This window comes from Schistocerca serialis, chromosome 1 (genome assembly GCF_023864345.2).
Source record: "Schistocerca serialis cubense isolate TAMUIC-IGC-003099 chromosome 1, iqSchSeri2.2, whole genome shotgun sequence".
NCBI classification, from domain to species: domain Eukaryota; kingdom Metazoa; phylum Arthropoda; class Insecta; order Orthoptera; family Acrididae; genus Schistocerca; species Schistocerca serialis.
In genome coordinates, this window is record NC_064638.1 from 604285954 (window position 1) to 604307994 (window position 22041).

Sequence of the window (22041 nt, forward strand, 5' to 3'; positions counted from 1 at the left end):
AATGGTATTTGTTTCTCTTTTGCTGATGCAGGCTGTGGCTGAAAGCTTTGTGTAAGTGTCTTTTAATTCTGTCTGCAACTTAATTTGTCTTCATTATGGTAAGTAGCAGTCTATCTTTTCCTGCATTATTGGTTTGAGTCCACTAGCCGAGAGTTTGATCCTTTTGCTGCCAGCTTCTGAAGCAAGTGTTTGATGTTGTGAAGTTGGTCCTGTGGAGTCACAGTTGAGGGGTTTGGTGCAGAAACAGTGTTACCCACAAATATCCATTTTTTAAAATATTTTTGTGTTTTTTGTTATGTCATTACACTGCCTATCATTTTTATACTTCTTTCAGGTAACATTCAGGAGTAAAACATTTGTGGTGTAACTTGTAGACAACTACTTTGAAATTAATTGAGTGCAAAATTGGTGTAACTCACTATGGATTCATTTAGTAATGAAAATCTGAGAGATTCTGGTTCTGATCAAGAATATGTTCCAGATGCTTCTTCATACAAAGATGACTCTGATTATGGAACCCCCTAAAGAAGCTTAAAAAGAGAAATGTGGGAAGACAAACCGGTGCTGAAACAGCAACACTACAAGCATCTGCTGTGTCAGCACCCACAAATGATACATAAAAGTAAAAGAGGTAACCCTACTCCCACAGATCCTGGAAATGACAGACAAGTGCTAAGTACATCAACTAAAACAACAGTTTCCATCATTGAAGGAGATGAAATTGCTGATCTGGATGTGACCCTCCTACTATTCGAAAAAAGGGTAGAAAGAGAACAAGGAATCCTGATTTGTGGAAATGAAATATAAAGAAGATGGACATGTTGCTGGCAATTACAAGAAGTTTAGTTTCCAGAATACCTTAATCCCGAACTGAACATTGCCAAAATGTATCGTTTGTATTTGGATTGATATAAAGAATGAGATTACATCCCAGTAAAGGAATCTCTTTGTAGTCAGGTATTTACCCCAGATTTCAATCTTTCATTCCATCCACTGCATGCTGATATGTGTAAAAGTTGTGAAATTAAGAAAACAGAAATAGCTGCTTCAACTGATGAAAATGAAAAGAAAATGCTGGAACTGTCACATCAATTACACCTTCAAAGAGCTGAACTGGGCTAGGTCCCAAATGAAGGAAGATGTAGAACTGGCCAGATCTGATCCTGAGATGTTTGTTATAGCATTTGATTTGCAGTGTGTTCTTTCATTGCCTAAACTCCCAGTTTCTGAGATATACTATCTAAGGCAGCTAAGCTGCTTTAATTTCTGTTCCCACAATCAAGTGGAAGACAAAGCTTCCATGTATTTCTGGACAGAGGCACAGGCAGGTAGAGGATCACAAAAAATTGCTTCATGTATTTTGTATTATGTGAAAAATCTTCCCTTGCATGTACAGAAATTTATCTGCTATAGTGATACGTGTGGGGGACAGAATCGAAATTTTGATCTGTCTCTTATGTTGCTGTGTATTGTCATGAATCCAGATATTAGTGCTGAGACAATTGAGCTGAAATTTTTTGTACCAGGACTCTCTTTCATGGCCTGTGACCAGGATTTCTCATGTATAGGTAATGCGATGAAGAAAGAACAATATATTTTTGATGCTGAAAGTCTTATTAGAATTTTTGGGGCGGCAAAGAAGAAAGGAAACAAATTTCAAGCCACTCATCTGCAGGAAGACAATTTTAAAAGCTTAGCCTTTCAAAGATATAACTATTAAGAAGAAAATATGTATGGGCAGTGACAAAATCAACTGGCTGAAGGTACAATGGCTGAAATTTCACAAAGAAAAAGCTTTTCAAATCAATTTCTCTGAATAGTCACAATCACATTCTGTGTGTTGTTATTGTATGTAGAGCCATTTGTTCACAAGGTGCTTATGCTAACACATTTCCAAAACCCTCACTTTGGTTCCCAGTTTATTTGTTTTCTATAGCTCTGTTAAGGTAAATTTAATATCTAGCTCTCTTTTCATCACGTCTCTTTCAGTTCTGATTAAATTGAAGTTTACTCTGCTTTTCTTGCATCATGAATGTTCCTTCTAACTTCGGTGAGATTCTCCACAGTTATAACATTTTATTAACAATTGTGAACATTTGATATCACCGAAGTGAACCATATGAACCTCTATTAATTCTTATTGATTCTAGATTGACATGAATCCTGTAGGCCCAGTGTCTAAGACTAAAGCCTTCTCTGTTTGACATTTTCAGGGAATTGCATTGGATGTGAATATCAAAGTAGCTTAATGAATCAATATCATACCAAGATACCATCATCAGATGATTGATGTGCTCAGCAGGAATTGTAGTGGAGTGAACAGTGGCCCAGCACTTCAGTACATCAGATCACCTGGTGATAGTGGTGTTTCAGTTTGACATTGAAATAATGTACCACTTTGACAGTTACATTCAATATAAAAGCTGAAAAATTTTCCTTCGAGTCCAGTGTTGTTTTCCAAAATATTTACAAATTAAAGTAGTTATTTGTTAGTGGCACATATAATTGACATTAAGAGGATCTGTAGTCATGTGTGTTTCACCAGAATATGACAATGAATACAATCAATTATTGACAAAATAATTAATTGGACAGATAAAAGATCTACTGACCAAGCCAGTGGCTCCTTCTTCAGGCAGAAAGGGAAGGAAGAGGGGTGAAGGAAAAGCCCTGGAGAGGTCTAGGAAAAGGGGTAGATTCCAGGAAAGTTGCCCAGACCCGCAGGGGCAAGGGAGACTTGCCGCATTTCTCATCCTGTGCGGTAAGTCTCCGCTGGCCCATGGTTGTGGGTGACTTTCCTGAAATTTCCCCCTTTTCCTAGACCTCTTCAGTCCTTTTTCCTTCACCCCACTTCCTTCCCTTTCAACCATTATGACTGAAGAAGGAGCCACTGGCTCTGAAAGCTTGCCAATTACAGCCACCTTTTATGTGTGTTTTCTGCTGCCACTTGGCGAGTAGACTTTTAATCTATCCAATTAAATTATTTCACCAGAATATGACTTATTTTAAGCAACTTTAATATGTTAGTGGTTCTTGAATTGTAACTATTTTTGCAGTGTTTTACATTGTACCTGTCTGTGACTCAGTGCCTCCTGTACATGTTGGGAAGAATCTATCCTTTTCATTTTTTTTAGTATTCTCATAATTACATTTGACAACAAGAAACTTATTAGGTATATAATAGTTATGCAATTCATGTTCATAGGCTTACTTCCAAAGCTAAATTAGCTGACTATCAAAATTTCTTTTCAAAAATTTATGATCCAAATTTTCAGGAATACAAAGAAATGCACAGCTAAGAAATTAAAAGTTAATTCAAAGTTGACATCACGTCCATACAGAATGTCTGAGGACAAGATAAAAACCACATTTAAAGACAGTCTTGTGATGTTTTTTTTGTTTCTGTGATTATTGTCAGGGCTATTTCTTAACTTAGTCTGGGGTTATAGTGCCTCTTTAGAAAGCATAGGTTTTTGATTAATTAATCACTGAAATGTTATGAAATGCAAGTAAGGCAAAACATGCAGATTGCTTCTTGTTTGAAATAGACATATCACAACAGGATATTAAGGGCTCTAACTTGATAGAGCCACAGCAATATTATAAAAATGTTGCAAAATCATCATGAGAAAGATTTCCAGTGTGTTTGGACTCACACAAAGGTAACATTCCATGGTCAGCATATTTTCCTCATATCATAACTTGTTATTATCTCTGCTGATGACAGCAGCCTTTATGGCAGCCATAAAAATGTGCAGAATGCCCTAATATTGTTTGCAGCATGTAAGTTTTGTTCTAATTACATTGTTTGCTTTGATTCATTCCACCCAGAACAGGAATAGGTGACATATACAAAGATATAGTACACAACCTGAAACCATGTCTTGCTGTAGTATTCACTACAACTTTATTTGCTCATACTGTTTCTTATTTTCTTATACAGGGTTACTCTTTATAACAGCTACAGGCATTATCATGATATGTCTGAGGCATTAGCTGAACGTCTCCTGGACTTACACTGTCGCCTTCTGTCATTGTATGTTTTGCAAGATGCTGACTGCCTTAATTGGGAGGATAAGCATCTATTTTTTGAGGGTGAAAGAGGTTCATTTGTTATTCAGATGTGGTGGTTATACATACAAGGTAAATTATTCACCTTAATAGTCCATTTGAAAATTTTTAAATTTTAGCTATTTCTAGTGACAAATATACAGAGAAGACTACATATGTTAAAAACATATGAGGTTTTAGTAAAATTATTCCATGAGGAGAGGAAACTTAAGTGTAGTGAAACAAAGTAGATTTAGTATTATTGAGTAATAATTACTATCAATCTTCTAATTTACTTCAGTGGAAAATTTATGATGCCTTCTGGACATAGAATATTCTGGCATTTTTTAATTTCTTTTTATCCTCCACCCTATAAATAAATATTCAGGTATTTTTTATTACAAGCAAGGTTTTATTTCATTATAATCATTAATATAATTATGTTGTATCCCGCAAACAGAAAATATATTCAAGTAAATTCTTACATAAATAAAATCACACCATATGCTCAATGGCACAGTCGCTGGATCACTCCCTGGCATAAACACTGTGATAATAACATTATAGTATTCTACATTAACTATTGGATGGTTTGGTTTAAACTGTTTGCTCACTGATAGTGTTGTGCAATGGTGTGTAGCAGCTGGAAAACCCTAGTAAGATGAAGCAATGACCAAGTTGAGATACTATGAAGTTAACAGTGATGGAACTATTTTTGGTGATTTTGTAAGTAAAAACACAGTGTTTTCTGTTTGTAATAGTATAGTGTCTCAGATCATTGATGATGAAAAGTATTTCGCATGAAATGTGTTCAGATAGACATCATCAGTAAACAGGAAAATAAAATATAATTATGTGAGGGTCACATTTTAAGCTTTTACGCATGACCACTAGATTAGATGGACTTTTTCTGACTTAACATTACTGTTTTTAAAATATGTCATTTATTAGTGTTAAAACAGTGGTAGGTCAGAAATTGACACAGTACTTTGCTTGCAGTGACCATTTGAAGCCTTGTTATGGAAATGACAATTACATGTCAAGATTTTCATAGAATTATTTGTTTGACTTTTGACAATCAGTCATTTTCAGAAAAGATTATTTACAACTGTTTTCTATTTTTTAAATTTTGTTGTGCTAGTGCTTACTACAGTACATTTTACTTGGCGTCAACATCCTGCTGTGAAAAGATCTCATCCCAGTGAGGTCCTAACAATTTCATGAAGTTCAGTAATAGGCTCATGTCCACAGATGTAAGGAAATATTGTACAAATGTGTGTGAAGTCTTATGGGACTTAACTGCTAAGGTCATCAGTCACTAAGCTTACACACTACTTAACTTAAATTATCCTAAGGACAAAAACACACACACACACACACACACACACACACACACACACACACACACACACACACGCACCCATGCCCATGCCCGAGGGAGGACTCGAACCTCTGCCGGAAGGAAATATTCAAAAGCTTGACTGATGAATTGCAAAGTCTGTATACCTCATCACAGGAGAGAAAACTCGGATATATTCATATGACCCAGAAACTAGGCAACAAACAACTGCCAGTCCATTAAATTCTAGGCATGCAACCATATAAATACTACTTCTCCAATTAAATATAATGGAGGGAAACATTCCACGTGGGAAAAACTACTTCTCCAATTGATATTTTAACTGTGCACTATCCAAAGATCGTAACTTCGCGAAGTCGTGCTTAGGCTTAAATTTTGTAAACGTGTTTGTTTCTTGTTTCAAGGTAATTTAACTAGTTTCTCGGTAACAAATAAGTAAACTACCGTAAATAGCGTATAACTTCACTGTTTTAATACAGATTTCAGAAAAACAGCGTAACTTTATATCAGAAACTTGCCTATATACGTTTGTTTATAGGCCTATTCTCGTAACGTTTTTGGAGAATCAAAGTTAAAGTATCTCATTTAATTGCCCTTTTTTCATTCCATTGAGTGAAATATATAATAAATAGCGTATACCTTCGTTGTTTTAATACATATCTCAGAAAACCAGCGGAATTTTAAATCAGAAACTTGCTTATATACATTTGTGAATAGGCTTAATTCTTGTAACGTCTTTTTTTGATTTTCGGTAATTTAATTGATTTATTCTAGCTAAAGTATTATTTTTTGCCATGAGTGAGAAGTGCCTGACTTTCCGTAGAATTGTTAGTTCCAGGGTTTGGTGTGATGGATGCAGTAGTTTTTTTCACTGGGGGGACTGCAGTGGCGTGGGTGTTGGGAAAGTGGATCAGGCTCATCAGTGGTTATGTAGGATTTGCAGCAGAGATAGGAAGATAGTGGAACAGGAGGGGAAAATTGCTGCCCTTCAGGCTGAGCTAGATCAGGCTAGGGAAGATCTGGACAGGTTAAGGAGGGAGAAGGGCAAAGAGAGGTGGGAAGTGGCAACAGGTAGCAGAAGGAACAGGCCTAGAACTAAGTCTGACAGTTTTGTGGTGAGTGTCAAAAATAAGTTTGACCTGTTGCTTCAGTTAGAAACTGATGAGCCTCAAGCAGAGGTAGGTGTAGACAGGACACAACAAACTTTCAATAGGAAATTGAAAAAGAATGTAGGAAAGTCATCGAAAAGGAAGAAAGTTTTGTTGTTAGGCAGTTCTCATGCCAGAGGTGTAGGCCAACTTCTGCAGGAGGAATTAGGACCAGAATACCAGGTCACAAATTTTTTCAAACCAAGTGCTAGTCTGGATCAGGTGACAGAGGATTTAGGTTCACTCTGTAAAGGATTTACCAGGGAAGACACCGTGGTTATTGTGGGAGGGCCAGGGAACAGCATCGACAGAGATCCTGGGTACAGTATAGAGTGTGACCTGGTAAAGATTGCGTCGGCATCGAGACACACCAATGTTGAATTTGTATCTGTCCTGAGACGCCATGACCGGCCTCATTTGAACTCTTCTGTTGGGAGAGTTAATTTGGAGTTGGAACGGCTGCTTGTGTCGGGTGCGGGGGCTCATATTGGTGTGGTTCCTGTTGATTATCTCAGTAGGTGGGACTATACCAGGCACGGCCTACATCTCAACAGGAAAGGGAAGGGGAAACTGGCTGGGGTAATAGCAGGAAATTTAAGGGGGGGAGGCACTGCCATGAATGGTAAAATACCAGTGGTTACAGGTGTTGGAGCAGCACCTTTTTTAGGATAGGTAAAACAGAAAGATGTCAAGTTCTACGAGAGGTCAGGATTGAAACAAATCTTCAGTTTAGGAAAGAAATTCAACAGCACAATTCTAGCACATTGGATCACCAATCACAGCTATCAATTATAAATTTTCACCAATCACCAGAAATTTTATCTCCACCAAGTTGTATCTCAGTCCTAGGTAATTGCATTGATGAACTAAAGTCACCCAACCCAACTGACATAATCTGCCTCTCTGAACACCATGTGACCACTGGTATAGGAACTAGGCCTAAGCACAATGAGAAACTCAGACAGGAGAGTACTGCAAATGTTAGAATAAGGAAAAGTTCTCATAAAAGTATAATTAAAAATAATGTAAGTATATTTCATCAAAATATTGGGAGTTTAAAGAATAAAGTAGATGAGCTTCTGGTTTGTTTGGAAGATTTAGAAGCTGAGAATGAAATAGATATACTATGCCTGTCTGAGCATCACATTGTTACTGATATGGATAAGGTAAATGTAAGTGGTTATAAGCTCTCTGCACATGTAATGAGAGAAAATATGGAGAAAGGAGGAGTTGCCATATATGTCAAAAGTTATCATTGTGCAAAAAGTATAGAAACAAAAAAGTTTTGTGTAGAGAAACATATAGAAGCATGTGCCTGTGAACTTAAATTAAATAAAGGCACATTTATAATTGTAACTGTATATAGGTCCCCATCAGGAAATTTTCATCTATTTCTGAAAAATTTGGACTCCTTGTTGTGCTATCTGTCAGACAGGGGGAAGCAAATTATTATTTGTGGGGACTTCAATGTAGATTCTCTGAAAGAGGGTAATAGGAAAAATGACCTTGAAGTATTACTCAGTTCTTTCAATTTGACACCCGTTATTGATTTTCCTACTCGGGTGGTAAAGGATAGCAGCTCACTGATAGATAACTTCTTTATAGACCAAGATAAGTTTAACCAGATAAATGCTCAGCCTGTTGAGAATGGTCTTTCCGATCATGGTGCACAGCTAGTTACAATATATGACATAGCTCCATTCAGCAATACTAAACAGTCCTCCAAAGTAGTACGTTCAGTCAACAATTTAACAATTGCAAATTTCAGGGAAAGCCTACAGCAGTTAGACTGGGATGAGGTGTACCGTGAACCTGATGCCAATTTAAAATATAATTTATTTCATGACATTTTTGTAAATGCATTTGAAAACTGCTTCCCCAAGAAAATAGTTAAATATACTCGTAAGAAACCTTGTAACAAACCATGGCTTACTAAGGGTATAAAAATATCTTGTAACCGGAAAAGGGAAATGTATCTGATAGCAAGAAAGAGTAGTGACCCAGAAACTATCAAACATTATAAAAACTACTGTGTTATATTAAGAGAAGTTATTAAAAAATCCAGGAGTTTGTGTATCATGTCTGAAATCAGCAACTCTGATAATAAAATTAAAACAATTTGGAATATTATTAAAAGAGAAACAGGTCAACCAAGAGCAGAGGAAGACAGTATTACCATCAAATTGAATGAAAACTTTACGAACAAAAAGTCAGAAGTTGAAAATATTTTTAATAATCATTTTCTAAATGTTGTGGATATAGTAGGATCCAGGTGTTCATTAGAAGATGCTAGGCTGTTAATGGAAGAGGCCATACCTATGCAATTTGATACAATTGAAATCTCACCCACTTCTCCCTCTGAAATTAGGAAAATAATAAACTTGCTTAAAAGCAAAAACTCACATGGAATTGATGGCATTTCCAGCAAAATACTAAAAGCTTGTTCTCAACAGATAAGTAAGATTCTCAGCCACCTGTGTAATAGCTCTCTGGAACAGGGCATTTTCCCTGATAGACTGAAATATGCTATTGTTATACCTTTGCATAAAAAGGGGGATAGATCTGATGGCAACAATTACCGTCCAATCTCCCTTCTAACAGCTTTATCCAAAATTTTTGAGAAAGTAATGTATTCAAGAGTAGCTTCACATATCTGTAAAAATGAAGTACTAACAAAATGTCAGTTTGGTTTCCAGAAAGGTTTTTCAACAGAAAATGCCATATATGCTTTCACCAGTCAAATTTTGAATGATCTGAATAACCGAACACCACCCATTGGGATTTTGATTGTGTAAATCATGAAATTCTGCTACACAAGCTCAAGTATTGTGGCATGAGTGGGACAGTGCACAAATGGTTTAATTCGTACCTAACTGGAAGAGTGCAGAAAGTTGAAATAAGTAGTTCTCGTAACATGCAAAGATCAGCACATTCCTCAAACTGGGGAACTATCAAGAATGGGGTTCCACAAGGGTCAGTCTTGGGTCCTTTGTTGTTCTTATTATATATTAATGACTTGCCATTCTATATTCATGAAGAGGCAAAGTTAGTTCTCTTCGCTGATGATACAAGTATAGTAATCACACCTGAGAAACAAGAATTAACTGATGAAATTGCCAATACTGTCTTTCAGAAAATTACTAAGTGGTTCCTTGTAAACGGACTCTCTCTGAATTTTGATAAGACACAGTACATACAGTTCCGTACAGTGAATGGTATGACGCCATTAATAAATATAGACCTTAATCAGAAGCATATAGCTAAGGTAGAATATTCCAAATTTTTAGGTATGTCCATTGATGAGAGATTAAATTGGAAGAAACACATTGATGATCTGCTGAAACGTTTGAGTTCAGCTACTTATGCAATAAGGGTCATTGCAAATTTTGGTGATAAACATCTTAGTAAATTAGCTTACTACGCCTATTTTCACTCATTGCTTTCATATGGCATAATATTTTGGGGTAATTCATCACTGAGGAATAAAGTATTTATTGCACAAAAGCGTGTAATCAGAATAATAGCTGGAGTCCGCCCAAGATCTTCCTGCAGACATTTATTTAAGGATCTAGGGATATTCACAGTAGCTTCTCAGTATATATACTCTCTTATGAAATTTGTTATTAACAACCAAACCCAATTCAAAAGTAATAGCAGTGTGCATAACTACAATACAAGGAGAAAGGACGATCTTCACTATTCAAGATTAAATCTAACTTTGGCACAGAAAGGGGTGAATTATACTGGCACTAAAGTCTTTGGTCACTTACCAAATAGTATCAAAAGTCTGACAGATAACCAACAAGTATTTAAGAAGAAATTAAAAGAATTTCTGAATGACAACTCCTTCTACTCCATAGAGGAATTTTTAGATATAAATTAAGAAAAAAAAATATATTAAAAAAATAAAAAATAAAATAAAAAAAATAAAAATAAAAAATAAAGAGAAACAAAAAAACACAAAAAAATAAAGTTGTTATATTAACTTAAGTATGTTGTTAAATTAACCTAATTATGTCATGCATTGGAAAATTCGACTCGCTCCACATCATTACGAAATATCGTATTCATGATCCATGGAACTAGTATTAATCTAATCTAATCTAATCTAATCTAATCATCCGCAGAGTGGGTCACAAGACTGATGACAAGTTGCCAAATGTGGCCTTATATGCTACACCACGAATGTACTGCACATGTGGGTCACAGATGCTGGTTGGCAGCAAATAGGTACACTTTTGGTGAACACATTCAGACATTTGATGCACTTTTTGATATGTATTCAGGGATGGTAACATCTTGATAACTTCTGTACAATGTAGTTACACCAAGAGCTGGATTGTGTGTCGTATCTAAATTAAAACCATTATCTCTATTTACTAAGTTATTGGTTAGTCTAATTTCTATGGCTTCCTTGAAAGTATAATACCAAAAGGAGGAGGTGGATGTTAAAATCTTCACATCACTGGGATCATCTCTCATGAATGGTGCATGTTTTCTGACTTGTATATGGTTTATTTCAATTTCTGCGAGGAATCTGATACATATCAGCCCTATGAAACAGTAAATCATCCTTCAAAGAGCTGAGTAACACTGCAATCTTTGTAGGAGGCTGAAGATCACCTTAATATGGTGTTTCTCTAGAACATGGCTTATCTTTGAGGAAAGATCACCTGCATAATGCAAAAACACTCTTCTTCCAGATCACACACTTGAATTTTAGGATTCATATTGAATGCTCTGTGAGTTTGTTGATGAGAATATCCATTTACTTTAAAAATGCTATTAAAGTATGTGAGCTTTCCTTGCAAATTGTCATGTAGTTCTCAGTTCTAGGGGACTAATGACCACAGCAGTTGAGTCCTGTAGTGCTCAGAGCCATTTGAACCATTTGAAGGGTGATAGCAGCTATTGACATGTAAATATGGATTTGTATGCATTGATTTATGATACTCATTGTTAATACAGTGCCTAAGAAAATGATCCTTTGTTCCTCTGATTATATTGGATGTGCCAAGAGCATTTATTTAGAGTCTAAAAGAACAGTAAGTGTTGCATTGTATACACCAGTTTGCCACAGATCCTCAATGAAATCAATGAAAACATATAAAAGCATTTGCATCATTTTTCATCTTGGCAGTGACAGATGACTCTCTGCACCTCAAGAAATCACTTACTTGTGGTGAAAAACTTATAATTAATGTCTCATTGCCAAATTTTACATAACTTGTAACTTAATTACTTGTTTTTATTACCTTCTGTTGAACAAAAACTGCTTGGACAGTGATTTTCATCACCTCAAGGAGCTGTCAAACCCTTTCAACACCATTTTTTTGAGGAACCAACATCAGAGTGGAAAAAAATGTGTCCAGAACTGGTTACAACAAATGCAAAAATTTAAAGGCAAATGTTTTGAGAAAAAATAAAATAATCTGTGTGAAAAAAATTTTCTTTTGTTCATTGAAAGGCAGCTTGAAAGAGTTTGAGTGCCAAAATCATATTAATTATTGGTATGGGTCATTTCTTTAAATCAAGTTAATTGATTATCTTCGTACATTAATCTTTTCCAAAATCATTTTCAATGATTTTATGTAACAATCAACAATTATTGTATGCATGTGTACAGAGTTGTACATTTTCATGTCAAAACAAAAATCAAGTCCAAATTCAAAGCCAAGGTTGTCGGTGAATTGTAACTCTTAGAACTGAAAGCACATTTATTACTGATACCAGTGTTCAGCCAAAATAGACCTGATCTGCTGGATGGTGAGTGCAGTTATTTGCACAATTATAAAATATTCCAGAATGCTGCTATTTGTAGAAACATTAACTATTACATCTATACAAACATAACAAACATAATATATTTCAAGATCCTTCCAAAAATGATAAATGTTAAATAGCAAATAATTGCTGGTGGTAGTGTTTGAATCAGTGACCTCAGCATGTAGCCAGCAATGCTAGCCAGTACACCACACTCTATGCACCAAAGTTCACTGCATTATTCCCTCTCCTGGAGGAACAGTGATCTACTTTATCAGAAGACATCATTTGAGCTGAGTACAGAACCCAGGATCTAGATCATGTCAATGGTCCTCTGTATGGCAGTACTGGCAGATCACCTGTCCTGGTGACATTGTCACATCCTCTCCACTACAGTGAGGGTTAAAGGTAGCCCCTCCAGTCAAGCTTCGCAATCATTGATCAGGTCTTCAGTTTTCTTGAACCTCCCATCACCAATCTGTGCCTCTGGAAGATAGTAGGGCTTCATATGGAGGCATGGAGGACATTTTGCACTTTTGTCTTCTTGGTGAGGGGGAACATTTCTCAACTACTTATTGATGTCCAACAGGCAATGAATAATAAAGTTCAGCACAAAGTAATGTTGCAGTAATTTTTCTGCTACAATAGTCCTACTTTTTGTACAGGTGTAAAAATTATCTTGGAGTAATCTCACTGACCAGTGCTTGGTGCTATTGCACTCTCAGTCTTTTTTCCTGGGTCTCTAAGACCAGTATGTGAGTCATCTGTATTGCTTGTAAGATCCTGGTGATAAGGTCTTTCCAGTTGTCCTCCTGGATATTGTCCAACTCAAATGATAACAATGTATCCATTGTCATTTTGGCCTCACAACTGTGAAGCAGGAAGAATGGTGTGACAACTGCAGTGTCTTGTTTCACTGTATTGTATGCGAATATCATGTCAGGCAGTATTGTATCCCAATCTCTCTTTTTGACTTTAATGTACTTCAGGAGCATATCTGCCAATATTTTATTGTTCAGTGTGGCCATTTGTATGTGAATGGTAGATAGTTGTCATACTGTGGATAATGTACAAATTGAAATTGTCTCCGATAGTAGTTTTGATTGGACCATTTTTCCATGATCAGAAAGTGCTACTCAGGGTGCTTCATGATTCTACAAGGAACTTTGCAATTTCTGGAGCTTCAGCAGTAAGGTAGTCAGTGCATACTATTACCCATCAGTTCTTGTTTGTCAACTTTGGTAACCTACACAATAGTCAATTCTAATTCAGTGGCATGATGCACCTGCAGGTGGGATTGGTACCATATACCCTGGAGGTAATAACAGCACCTTATTCCATCATTAGCACTCCTTACAGTAGCTCATATGGTGTCTAATGGATTGGTAGAGATCTGGCCAGTGACACCTTTGTCTGATTCAAGAATCCCAGATGACCAAATGTTGGAGTCCCATGAAAATACTTTATGATAGCTGACTTAGATGTGCTGGGATGCTGAGCAACAATTACTGGTCCATTGGATCATAGTTCATCTTATACAGTGCTTTGTTTAGTAATTGGAATTCTCCTTTGGACATGTCCCCATTCTTCAAGGGATCTATGGGTTTTAGCAGTGCTGAATCTTCCCTCTCTTCCACAGCAATGTTAGGTAATGGAGCAATAACTGTGATTTCATTCACACTGCTTTGTTCCACCAAAGGATTTCTTGAAAGGCAGTTAGCATCTTTCTGTTTGCATCTACTTTTGTATATCACTTTGACATCATACTACAGGAGCTTCAGTGCCAATCTCACAAATTTACCCAATGGATCCTTCAGACTAGTCAACCAGCATAGAGAAAGGTGGTCCATCACAACAGTTTGGTTGTTTGCCAAATAAATATGGCCAGAATTTGGTGATGGCCCAAACAAGTGCAAGACACTATTTCTCAGTTGTAGAGTTGTTTGACTCGCTCTTGTAGAATGCTCTCACAGCATAAGTTTTCACCTTTTCAGCACCTTCCTGAATTTTCACCAGATCTGCACCTATTCCATAACTGGTAATGACAGTGTGAAGCTCTGTCTTGGAATTCTTGCCACACAATGCTAGGATTGTAGAAGATGATAGTGTCTCCTTTTGGTACAGAAGTCCTTAATGAACTGAGGGTAGTATGAACACTTTCTGGGAAACCTTCCCACATCACAAATGTGCCGAGCCACAAAATCTGTGACAGCTCTTATTTTCTCTGGACTGTGATGGACTTCAATTCCATTCTCAAGATTTTTATTTTTTGAGCAACTGTTGTTGTTGTTGTGGTCTTCAGTCCTGAGACTGGTTTGATGCAGCTCTCCATGCTACTCTATCCTGTGCAAGCTTCTTCATCTCCCAGTACCTACTGCAACCTACATCCTTCTGAATCTGCTTAGTGTATTCATCTCTTGGTCTCCCCCTATGATTTTTACCCTCCACACTGCCCTCAAATACTAAATTGGTGATCCCTTGATGCCTCAGAACATGTCCTACCAACCGATCCCTTCTTCTGGTCAAGTTGTGCCACAAACTTCTCTTCTCCCCAATCCTATTCAGTACTTCCTCATTAGTTATGTGATCTACCCATCTAATCTTCAGCATTCTTCTGTAGCACCACATTTCAAAAGCTTCTATTCTCTTCTTGTCCAAACTATTTACCGTCCATGTTTCACTTCCATACATGGCTACACTCCATACAAATACTTTCAGAAATGACTTCCTGACACTTAAATCTATACTCGATGTTAACAAATTTCTCTTCTTCAGAAACGCTTTCCTTGCCATTGCCAGTCTACATTTTATATCCTCTCTACTTCGTCCATCATCAGTTATTTTGCTCCCCAAATAGCAAAACTCCTTTACTACTTTAAGTGTCTCATTTCCTAATCTAATACCCTCAGAATCACCCGACTTAACTCGACTACATTCCATTATCCTCGTTTTGCTTTTGTTGATGTTCATTTTATATCCTCCCTTCAAGACACCATCCATTCCGTTCAACTGCTCTTCCAAGTCCTTTGCTGTCTCTGACAGAATGACAATGTCATCGGCGAACCTCAAAGTTTTTATTTCTTCTCCATGGATTTTAATACCTACTCCAAATTTTTCTTTTGTTTCCTTTACTGCTTGCTCAATATAGAGATTGAATAACATCGGGGAGAGGCTACAACCCTGTCTTACTCCCTTCCCAACCACTGCTTCCCTTTCATGTCCCTCAACTCTTATAACTGCCATCTGGTTTTTGTACAAGTTGTAAATAGCCTTTCGCTCCCTGTATTTTACCCCTGCCACCTTCAGAATTTGAAAGAGAGTATTCCAGTTAACATTGTCAAAAGCTTTCTCTAAGTCTACAAATGCTAGAAACGTAGGTTTGCCTTTTCTTAATCTTTCTTCTAAGATAAGTCGTAAGGTTAGTATTGCCTCACGTGTTCCAACATTTCTATGGAATCCAAACTGATCTTCCCCGAGGTCAGCTTCTACTAGTTTTTCCATTCGTCTGTAAAGAATTCGTGTTAGTACTTTGCAGCTGTGGCTTATTAAACTGATTGTTCGGTAATTTTCACATCTGTCAACACCTGCTTTCTTTGGGATTGGAATTATTATATTCTTCTTGAAGTCTGAGGGTATTTTGCCTGTTTCATACATCTTGCTCACCAGATGGTAGAGTTTTGTCAGGACTCGCTCTCCCAAGGCCGTCAGTAGTTCCAATGGAATGTTGTCTACTCCGGGGGCCTTGTTTCGACTCAGGTCCTTCAGTGCTCTGTCAAACTCTTCACGCAGTATCGTATCTCCCATTTCATCTTCATCTACATCCTCTTCCATTTCCATAATATTGTCCTCAAGTACATCGCCCTTGTATAGACCCTCTATATACTCCTTCCACCTTTCTGCTTTCCCTTCTTTGCTTAGAACTGGGTTTCCATCTGAGCTCTTGATATTCATACAAGTCGTTCTCTTATCTCCAAAGGTCTCTTTAATTTTCCTATAGGCGGTATCTATCTTACCCCTAGTGAGATAGGCCTCTACATCCTTACATTTGTCCTCTAGCCATCCCTGCTTAGCCATTTTGCACTTCCTGTTGATCTCATTTTTGAGACGTTTGTATTCCTTTTTGCCTGCTTCATTTACTGCATTTTTATATTTTCTCCTTTCATCAATTAAATTCAATATTTCTTCTGTTACCCAAGGATTTCTACTAACCCTCTTCTTTTTACCTACTTGATCGTCTGCTGCCTTCACTACTTCATCCCTCAGAGCTACCCATTCTTCTTCTACTGTATTTCTTTCCCCCATTCCTTTCAATTGTTCCCTTATGCTCTCCCTGAAACTCTGTACAACCTCTGGTTCTTTCAGTTTATCCAGGTCCCATCTCCTTAAATTCCCACCTTTTTGCAGTTTCTTCAGTTTTAATCTACAGGTCATAACCAATAGATTGTGGTCAGATTCCACATCTGCCCCTGGAAATGTCTTACAATTTAAATCCTGGTTCCTAAATCTCTGTCTTACCATTATATAATCTATCTGATACCTTTTAGTATCTCCAGGGTTCTTCCATGTATACAACCTTCTATCATGATTCTTAAACCAAGTGTTGGCTATGATTAAGTTGTGCTCTGTGCAAAATTCTATCAGGCGGCTTCCTCTTTCATTTCTTAGCCCCAATCCATATTCACCTACTACGTTTCCTTCTCTCCCTTTTCCTACACTCGAATTCCAGTCACCCATGACTATTAAATTTTCGTCTCCCTTCACTATCTGAATAATTTCTTTTATTTCATCATACATTTCTTCAATTTCTTCGTCATCTGCAGAGCTAGTTGGCATGTAAACTTGTACTACTGTAGCAGGTGTGAGCTTCGTATCTATCTTGGCCACAATAATGCGTTCACTATGCTGTTTGTAGTAGCTTACCCGAATTCCTATTTTCCTATTCATTATTAAACCTACTCCTGCATTACCCCTATTTGATTTTGTGTTTATAACCCTGTAGTCACCTGACCAAAAGTCTTGTTCCTCCTGCCACCGAACTTCACTAATTCCCACAATATCTAACTTTAACCTATCCATTTCCCTTTTTAAATTTTCTAACCTACCTACCCGATTAAGGGATCTGACATTCCACGCTCCGATCCGTAGAATGCCAGTTTTCTTTCTCCTGATAACGACATCCTCTTGAGTAGTCCCCGCCCGGAGATCCGAATGGGGGACTATTTTACCTCCGGAATATTTTACCCAAGAGGACGCCATCATCATTTAATCATACAGTAAAGCTGCATGCCCTCGGGAAAAATTACGGCCGTAGTTTCCCCTTGCTTTCAGCCGTTCGCAGTACCAGCACAGCAAGGCCGTTTTGGTTATTGTATTTGAGCAACTAAGAGGCATTTTTTCAGATTGAGGCAGAGGCTTGCAGTCTGAAAATACTTCAGTGCACTTTTCAGAAGACATAGATGTTCTTCAGATGTCTTTGAAAAAATGAGGATGTCATCCAGATAGCAAAGACACACCATACTTTGAAGGTGTCAAAGCAGGTTGCCTGTCATATGTTTGATAGCAGCAGGAGCATTACATAGACCAAACAGTGCAATTTTAAACTGGTGGAAGTCATCAGGATTATGGAGGCAGTCTTTTCTCAGGCAGCCTCATCAGCCTTGATTTACCAGTAGTCATCTGTATGTCCGTGGTTGAAAAATACTTTGCTCCTCCCTTGCATGACAATGAATAACTGTCTTTCTTCATGATTTTGTTCAGTCTTCGGTAGTTGATGCTGTCCTCCTTCACAAGGACCCCAGGAAAGGACCAATGAATCTCTGGAAGTACTAGTAACTTTGCATGCATTTGCATAATAAGTACATATCAGTATGAGCAAGTGCAGGTACAATAATCAAAGTTTATTATTTCTACTTAACTTTGTGCCTGTTGAAATTGTTGTTTAACTATTTGTCTAGAGGGTAGATTCTGCTTCCTGCAAGACATAGTTGGGTTGTTACTTGGAAATACGTGCATTGAAATGATATTATGATGCAGATTACTGTCTTCACATCAACTTTTTAATGAAATCAATATTGTTTTAACACCAGGTAACAAACACTGTAGATTTATATCATCTCAGTTCACAAACTGAATGTTCTGGCTCCATAGAGCAACTGCAACAGACAACCTGTCAATTTACTCCATCACTGCTTGTCAGAGAGACTCCAACAACCCAATGACACTTACAAAGATGTATGAAGTTATTTTACTAAGATATACATATAAAGTCAATATTATCTATGTTTCATAACCAAAAAGATATGGTCAATTAATACTTAATAAACAAAAGCATTTTTCTATCAATTTTATCTTTTTGAATAATTATGGAAACAAATAACTATGATTATGATTATGATACTGATACTTTAAATTGTAGCATACCAGCTACTTTGATTTCATGGAGAAAGAGTTATGTTGAGCAGTTTCTTTACAGTATCCCATTATGAATTTTGTAAGCATGAACATACAAACAAAATTCTGACACCAGGGTAATAAAGCTGTTCAAGGTTGCTTTTAACAAATATACAAATGACATCTGACTTTTCAAAACTGAAATATGTCTGATGTGTATCAAATTAGTGATGGTTAAGTAGGAGAAAGTTTCCCAAAATGACATACTAAAAAGTTAGTTGTTTTTAACAGTTCATGTATGCCAGTTAAATTATATAAATGCAATTTTCCATTTGACTTAGGTTCCTAGAGTAGCATATCCACAAAAAATTCAGTATAAAATAGTTAGTTTCACTACGCATTAATTATTTCAAAAATGTCATCAGCTTGTCATTTTGGGTTATCTGGTGGGGCAAAATGACACACTTTTTCTTTTAGCAGAGTTATTCCTTTTTTTGGTAATAAATTGTTAGTGTAAGGATAAATTACAGTTTAAATATATATTATGGCTTAATTAAATGTTAGAGCTGTAATCCTATCAAATTATAATGTGTATTCATAAAATATACAAAATTTATAGCAAATTATTTCCAGGAACTTGGAATCTTCTAACTCTGTGTAAAAAAATGTTATTTGTTGTTGCTAGTTACTGTTCTAATTTCTATTAGGCTTTTTATGAACAGACATGCTGCACTTCAGCAATTGATGAGCTGTGTGATGGAGCAGGGCAAAAATGACATAGTCCTGTGTCATTTTGCCCTCTTCAACACCAACTTAATCTTTAGTCATAACCTCGAACTAACAAACACACAGTCAAAATATTGCTACAGATTTAAAGTCTTATTTTTACATGGTATCTCTCTGATATAAAATACACCACACAAATAATCACATCACAATTTTAAAAGTTTCTTAACAGTAACATTGGGGTCTTTAACTTTAAAAAATGGTTTCTTGTGTCTCACCTCACCAAATGGAAGAAGGCAAAGAGTTAGTTCATTAGTTACTTTCATGTTCCATGGATCATTTTGCATGATAAATTGTCATGATATGGAATGAGTCATTTTAAATTTATATTACAAATTAATATGTACATCTGTTTGTGCTCTAAACATCATATTATTGTTATTATTATTTATTTCCCCCAAAATGAAAACAAGATATACAGATTGATTTAGCAATTCCTACCCACCACCTTTTACACATTACAAACATAGAAATTCTTCTACTGAATAGGAGGAGTTGTCAAGGAGAAACTTTTCAATTTATTTTCAAATTTGACCTTACTGTAAGTTAGACATTTTATGTCACTGGGTAAGTGGTCAAAAATTTTTGTTGCAGTGTTGTGCACCCCTTTCTGTGCTAAAGACAACCTTAATGTTGAGTAATGAATGCCATTTTGTCTTCTAGTAACGGTTTATGGGCAAAGTGTAACCTCCACTAACAATCAAGTAAACCCAGTTCTGTCATCCTCTCAACTTCCAGATTTATGAAAAATCCGTAGTGTTGTTTTGACCTTCTATGTCATTTTGGGCCCCTTTCCCCTATTATTTTAAACACATTTGTGTAAAACAACCAGACATTTGTAAATGGCATAAGAAAATGGTTAGTCAACTATTTAAATAATACTCAACATGATACAATTTATGTTGAAGTTTATTAATTTTTTAATTGGATTTATAATGTTCTTTATATTTGGCATAAATGTAGTGGAACATATTTAAATCATTTCAGAGAGTTTATAATTAGCAGATAACACTTTATAAAAAGGTAGTACGAAAAACAAACTTAGTCATTTCCATGTCTCGGGTATTACACTGCCTTATTACTGATAATGTATCAGTCCTTTTCACATCTTGGTTTCATAAAATGTCCTTTACGTGATTGTGAATCCTTTTCACAAAGGATGTCCTGTACATAAGTGTAATGTCAGCTGCAGAAAAACATCACTAATTTTTCTGGTGATGATATCAGTTATACATAGGTAAGTGCAAATGATGGGCCCAGATAAAATGTCAATAAAATTTATAATGGAATTGTTGTGAATTTTTTGTTATATAAACTTCATTTATGCTATAATGCTTTAAAACATTAGAAAAATAGTAAATATGGTTGTTATACAGTTATAAATATAGGTCTAATCCACAAAATATTGTAGCTAATAATGAAGTGCAGGGTGTTTAAAAAAATCATCCAATTTAAAGAAATCATAATTAGTATGTTTTTTGAGATACATGCATGAACAGTGTACTGTTGGAAAGAGCAAACTCTCGAGTTTTACATGGTTCCCACTAGGTAGCAGCAGTGTGTGCCCACTTCAGTTCTAGTGAAAATGGCATTGGTACAACAGAAAGCATTTTGTGTTCTATGTTTTGCGCAGTGCAGATGAGTAATAACTGTTCAGTGTGACTTTTGTACTAGGTGTGGTGTGGGTCCTCCTACAGCACAGAGCATTAGACAGTGACATGAACAATTCTGAAAAAAAGGTTGTTTGTGTAAAAGCAAATTGCTGGGCCGTCCCTGAGTGTCTGACAAGACACTGAATGCATCCACTGTACTTTCACAAGGAGTCCACAGAGATCTATCCGCCGTGCTGATTGACAGCTAAACATGCCTTCAGTGTCCATCTGGCATGTGTTGTGACAATGTTTACACATGAAACCATACAATATTCGGCTACTGCAAGCTCTTCGTGAAGGCAACAAACTACAACATGTTGAGTTCTGTAGTTTCGTTCTTGGCAAGATGGAGTATGACAGTTTTCTTCCATGCTTAGTGTTTAGTGACAAGGCAATATTCCATTTAAATGGAAAGGTGAACCCTCATAATGTGAAAATATGGGCTACGGAACAACCAAGTGAAGTTGTACAACATGAGAGGGACTCTCAAAAATTTAATGTGTTTTGTGCAGTTACACAGGAAAAGGTGTAATGGTCCATTTTTCTTTGCTGAGAACACTGTTACAGGAAGCACATATCTCTATATGCTTGAGAACTTCCTTTTCCCATAATTGGAGACTGATTTGAATGAAATCATTTGCCAACAGGATGGGACACTGCCACACTGGCATCTGGAAGTGTGGGAATTTTTAAACCAAAGGACTACTGAATGATGGATTGGTCGCACTGGACCAAATGCCTCAGCCTTACATCACAAGCCTCCAAGGTCAACGGACCTGACTGTATGTTATTATTTCTTGTGGGGTTTATAAAAGACTCTGTTTATGTGCCTTCATTACCAATAACAGTGACTGAACTGAGAAATAGCATAACAGCAGCTGTGGAAACTGTA

The 22041-nt window shown here is 36.6% G+C and overlaps 1 protein-coding gene across 1 annotated transcript in view; it reads left to right on the forward strand.

Moving 5' to 3' along the window:
* Positions 1-22041, forward strand: part of LOC126477267 (uncharacterized protein KIAA0825 homolog) — a 177721-nt gene that overhangs the window by 3984 nt on the left and 151696 nt on the right. Inside the window, exon 2 of the mRNA XM_050103604.1 lies at positions 3944-4143. Within this exon, the coding sequence (XP_049959561.1) occupies positions 3944-4143 (200 nt within the window). The remainder of the gene's footprint in view (positions 1-3943; positions 4144-22041) is intronic.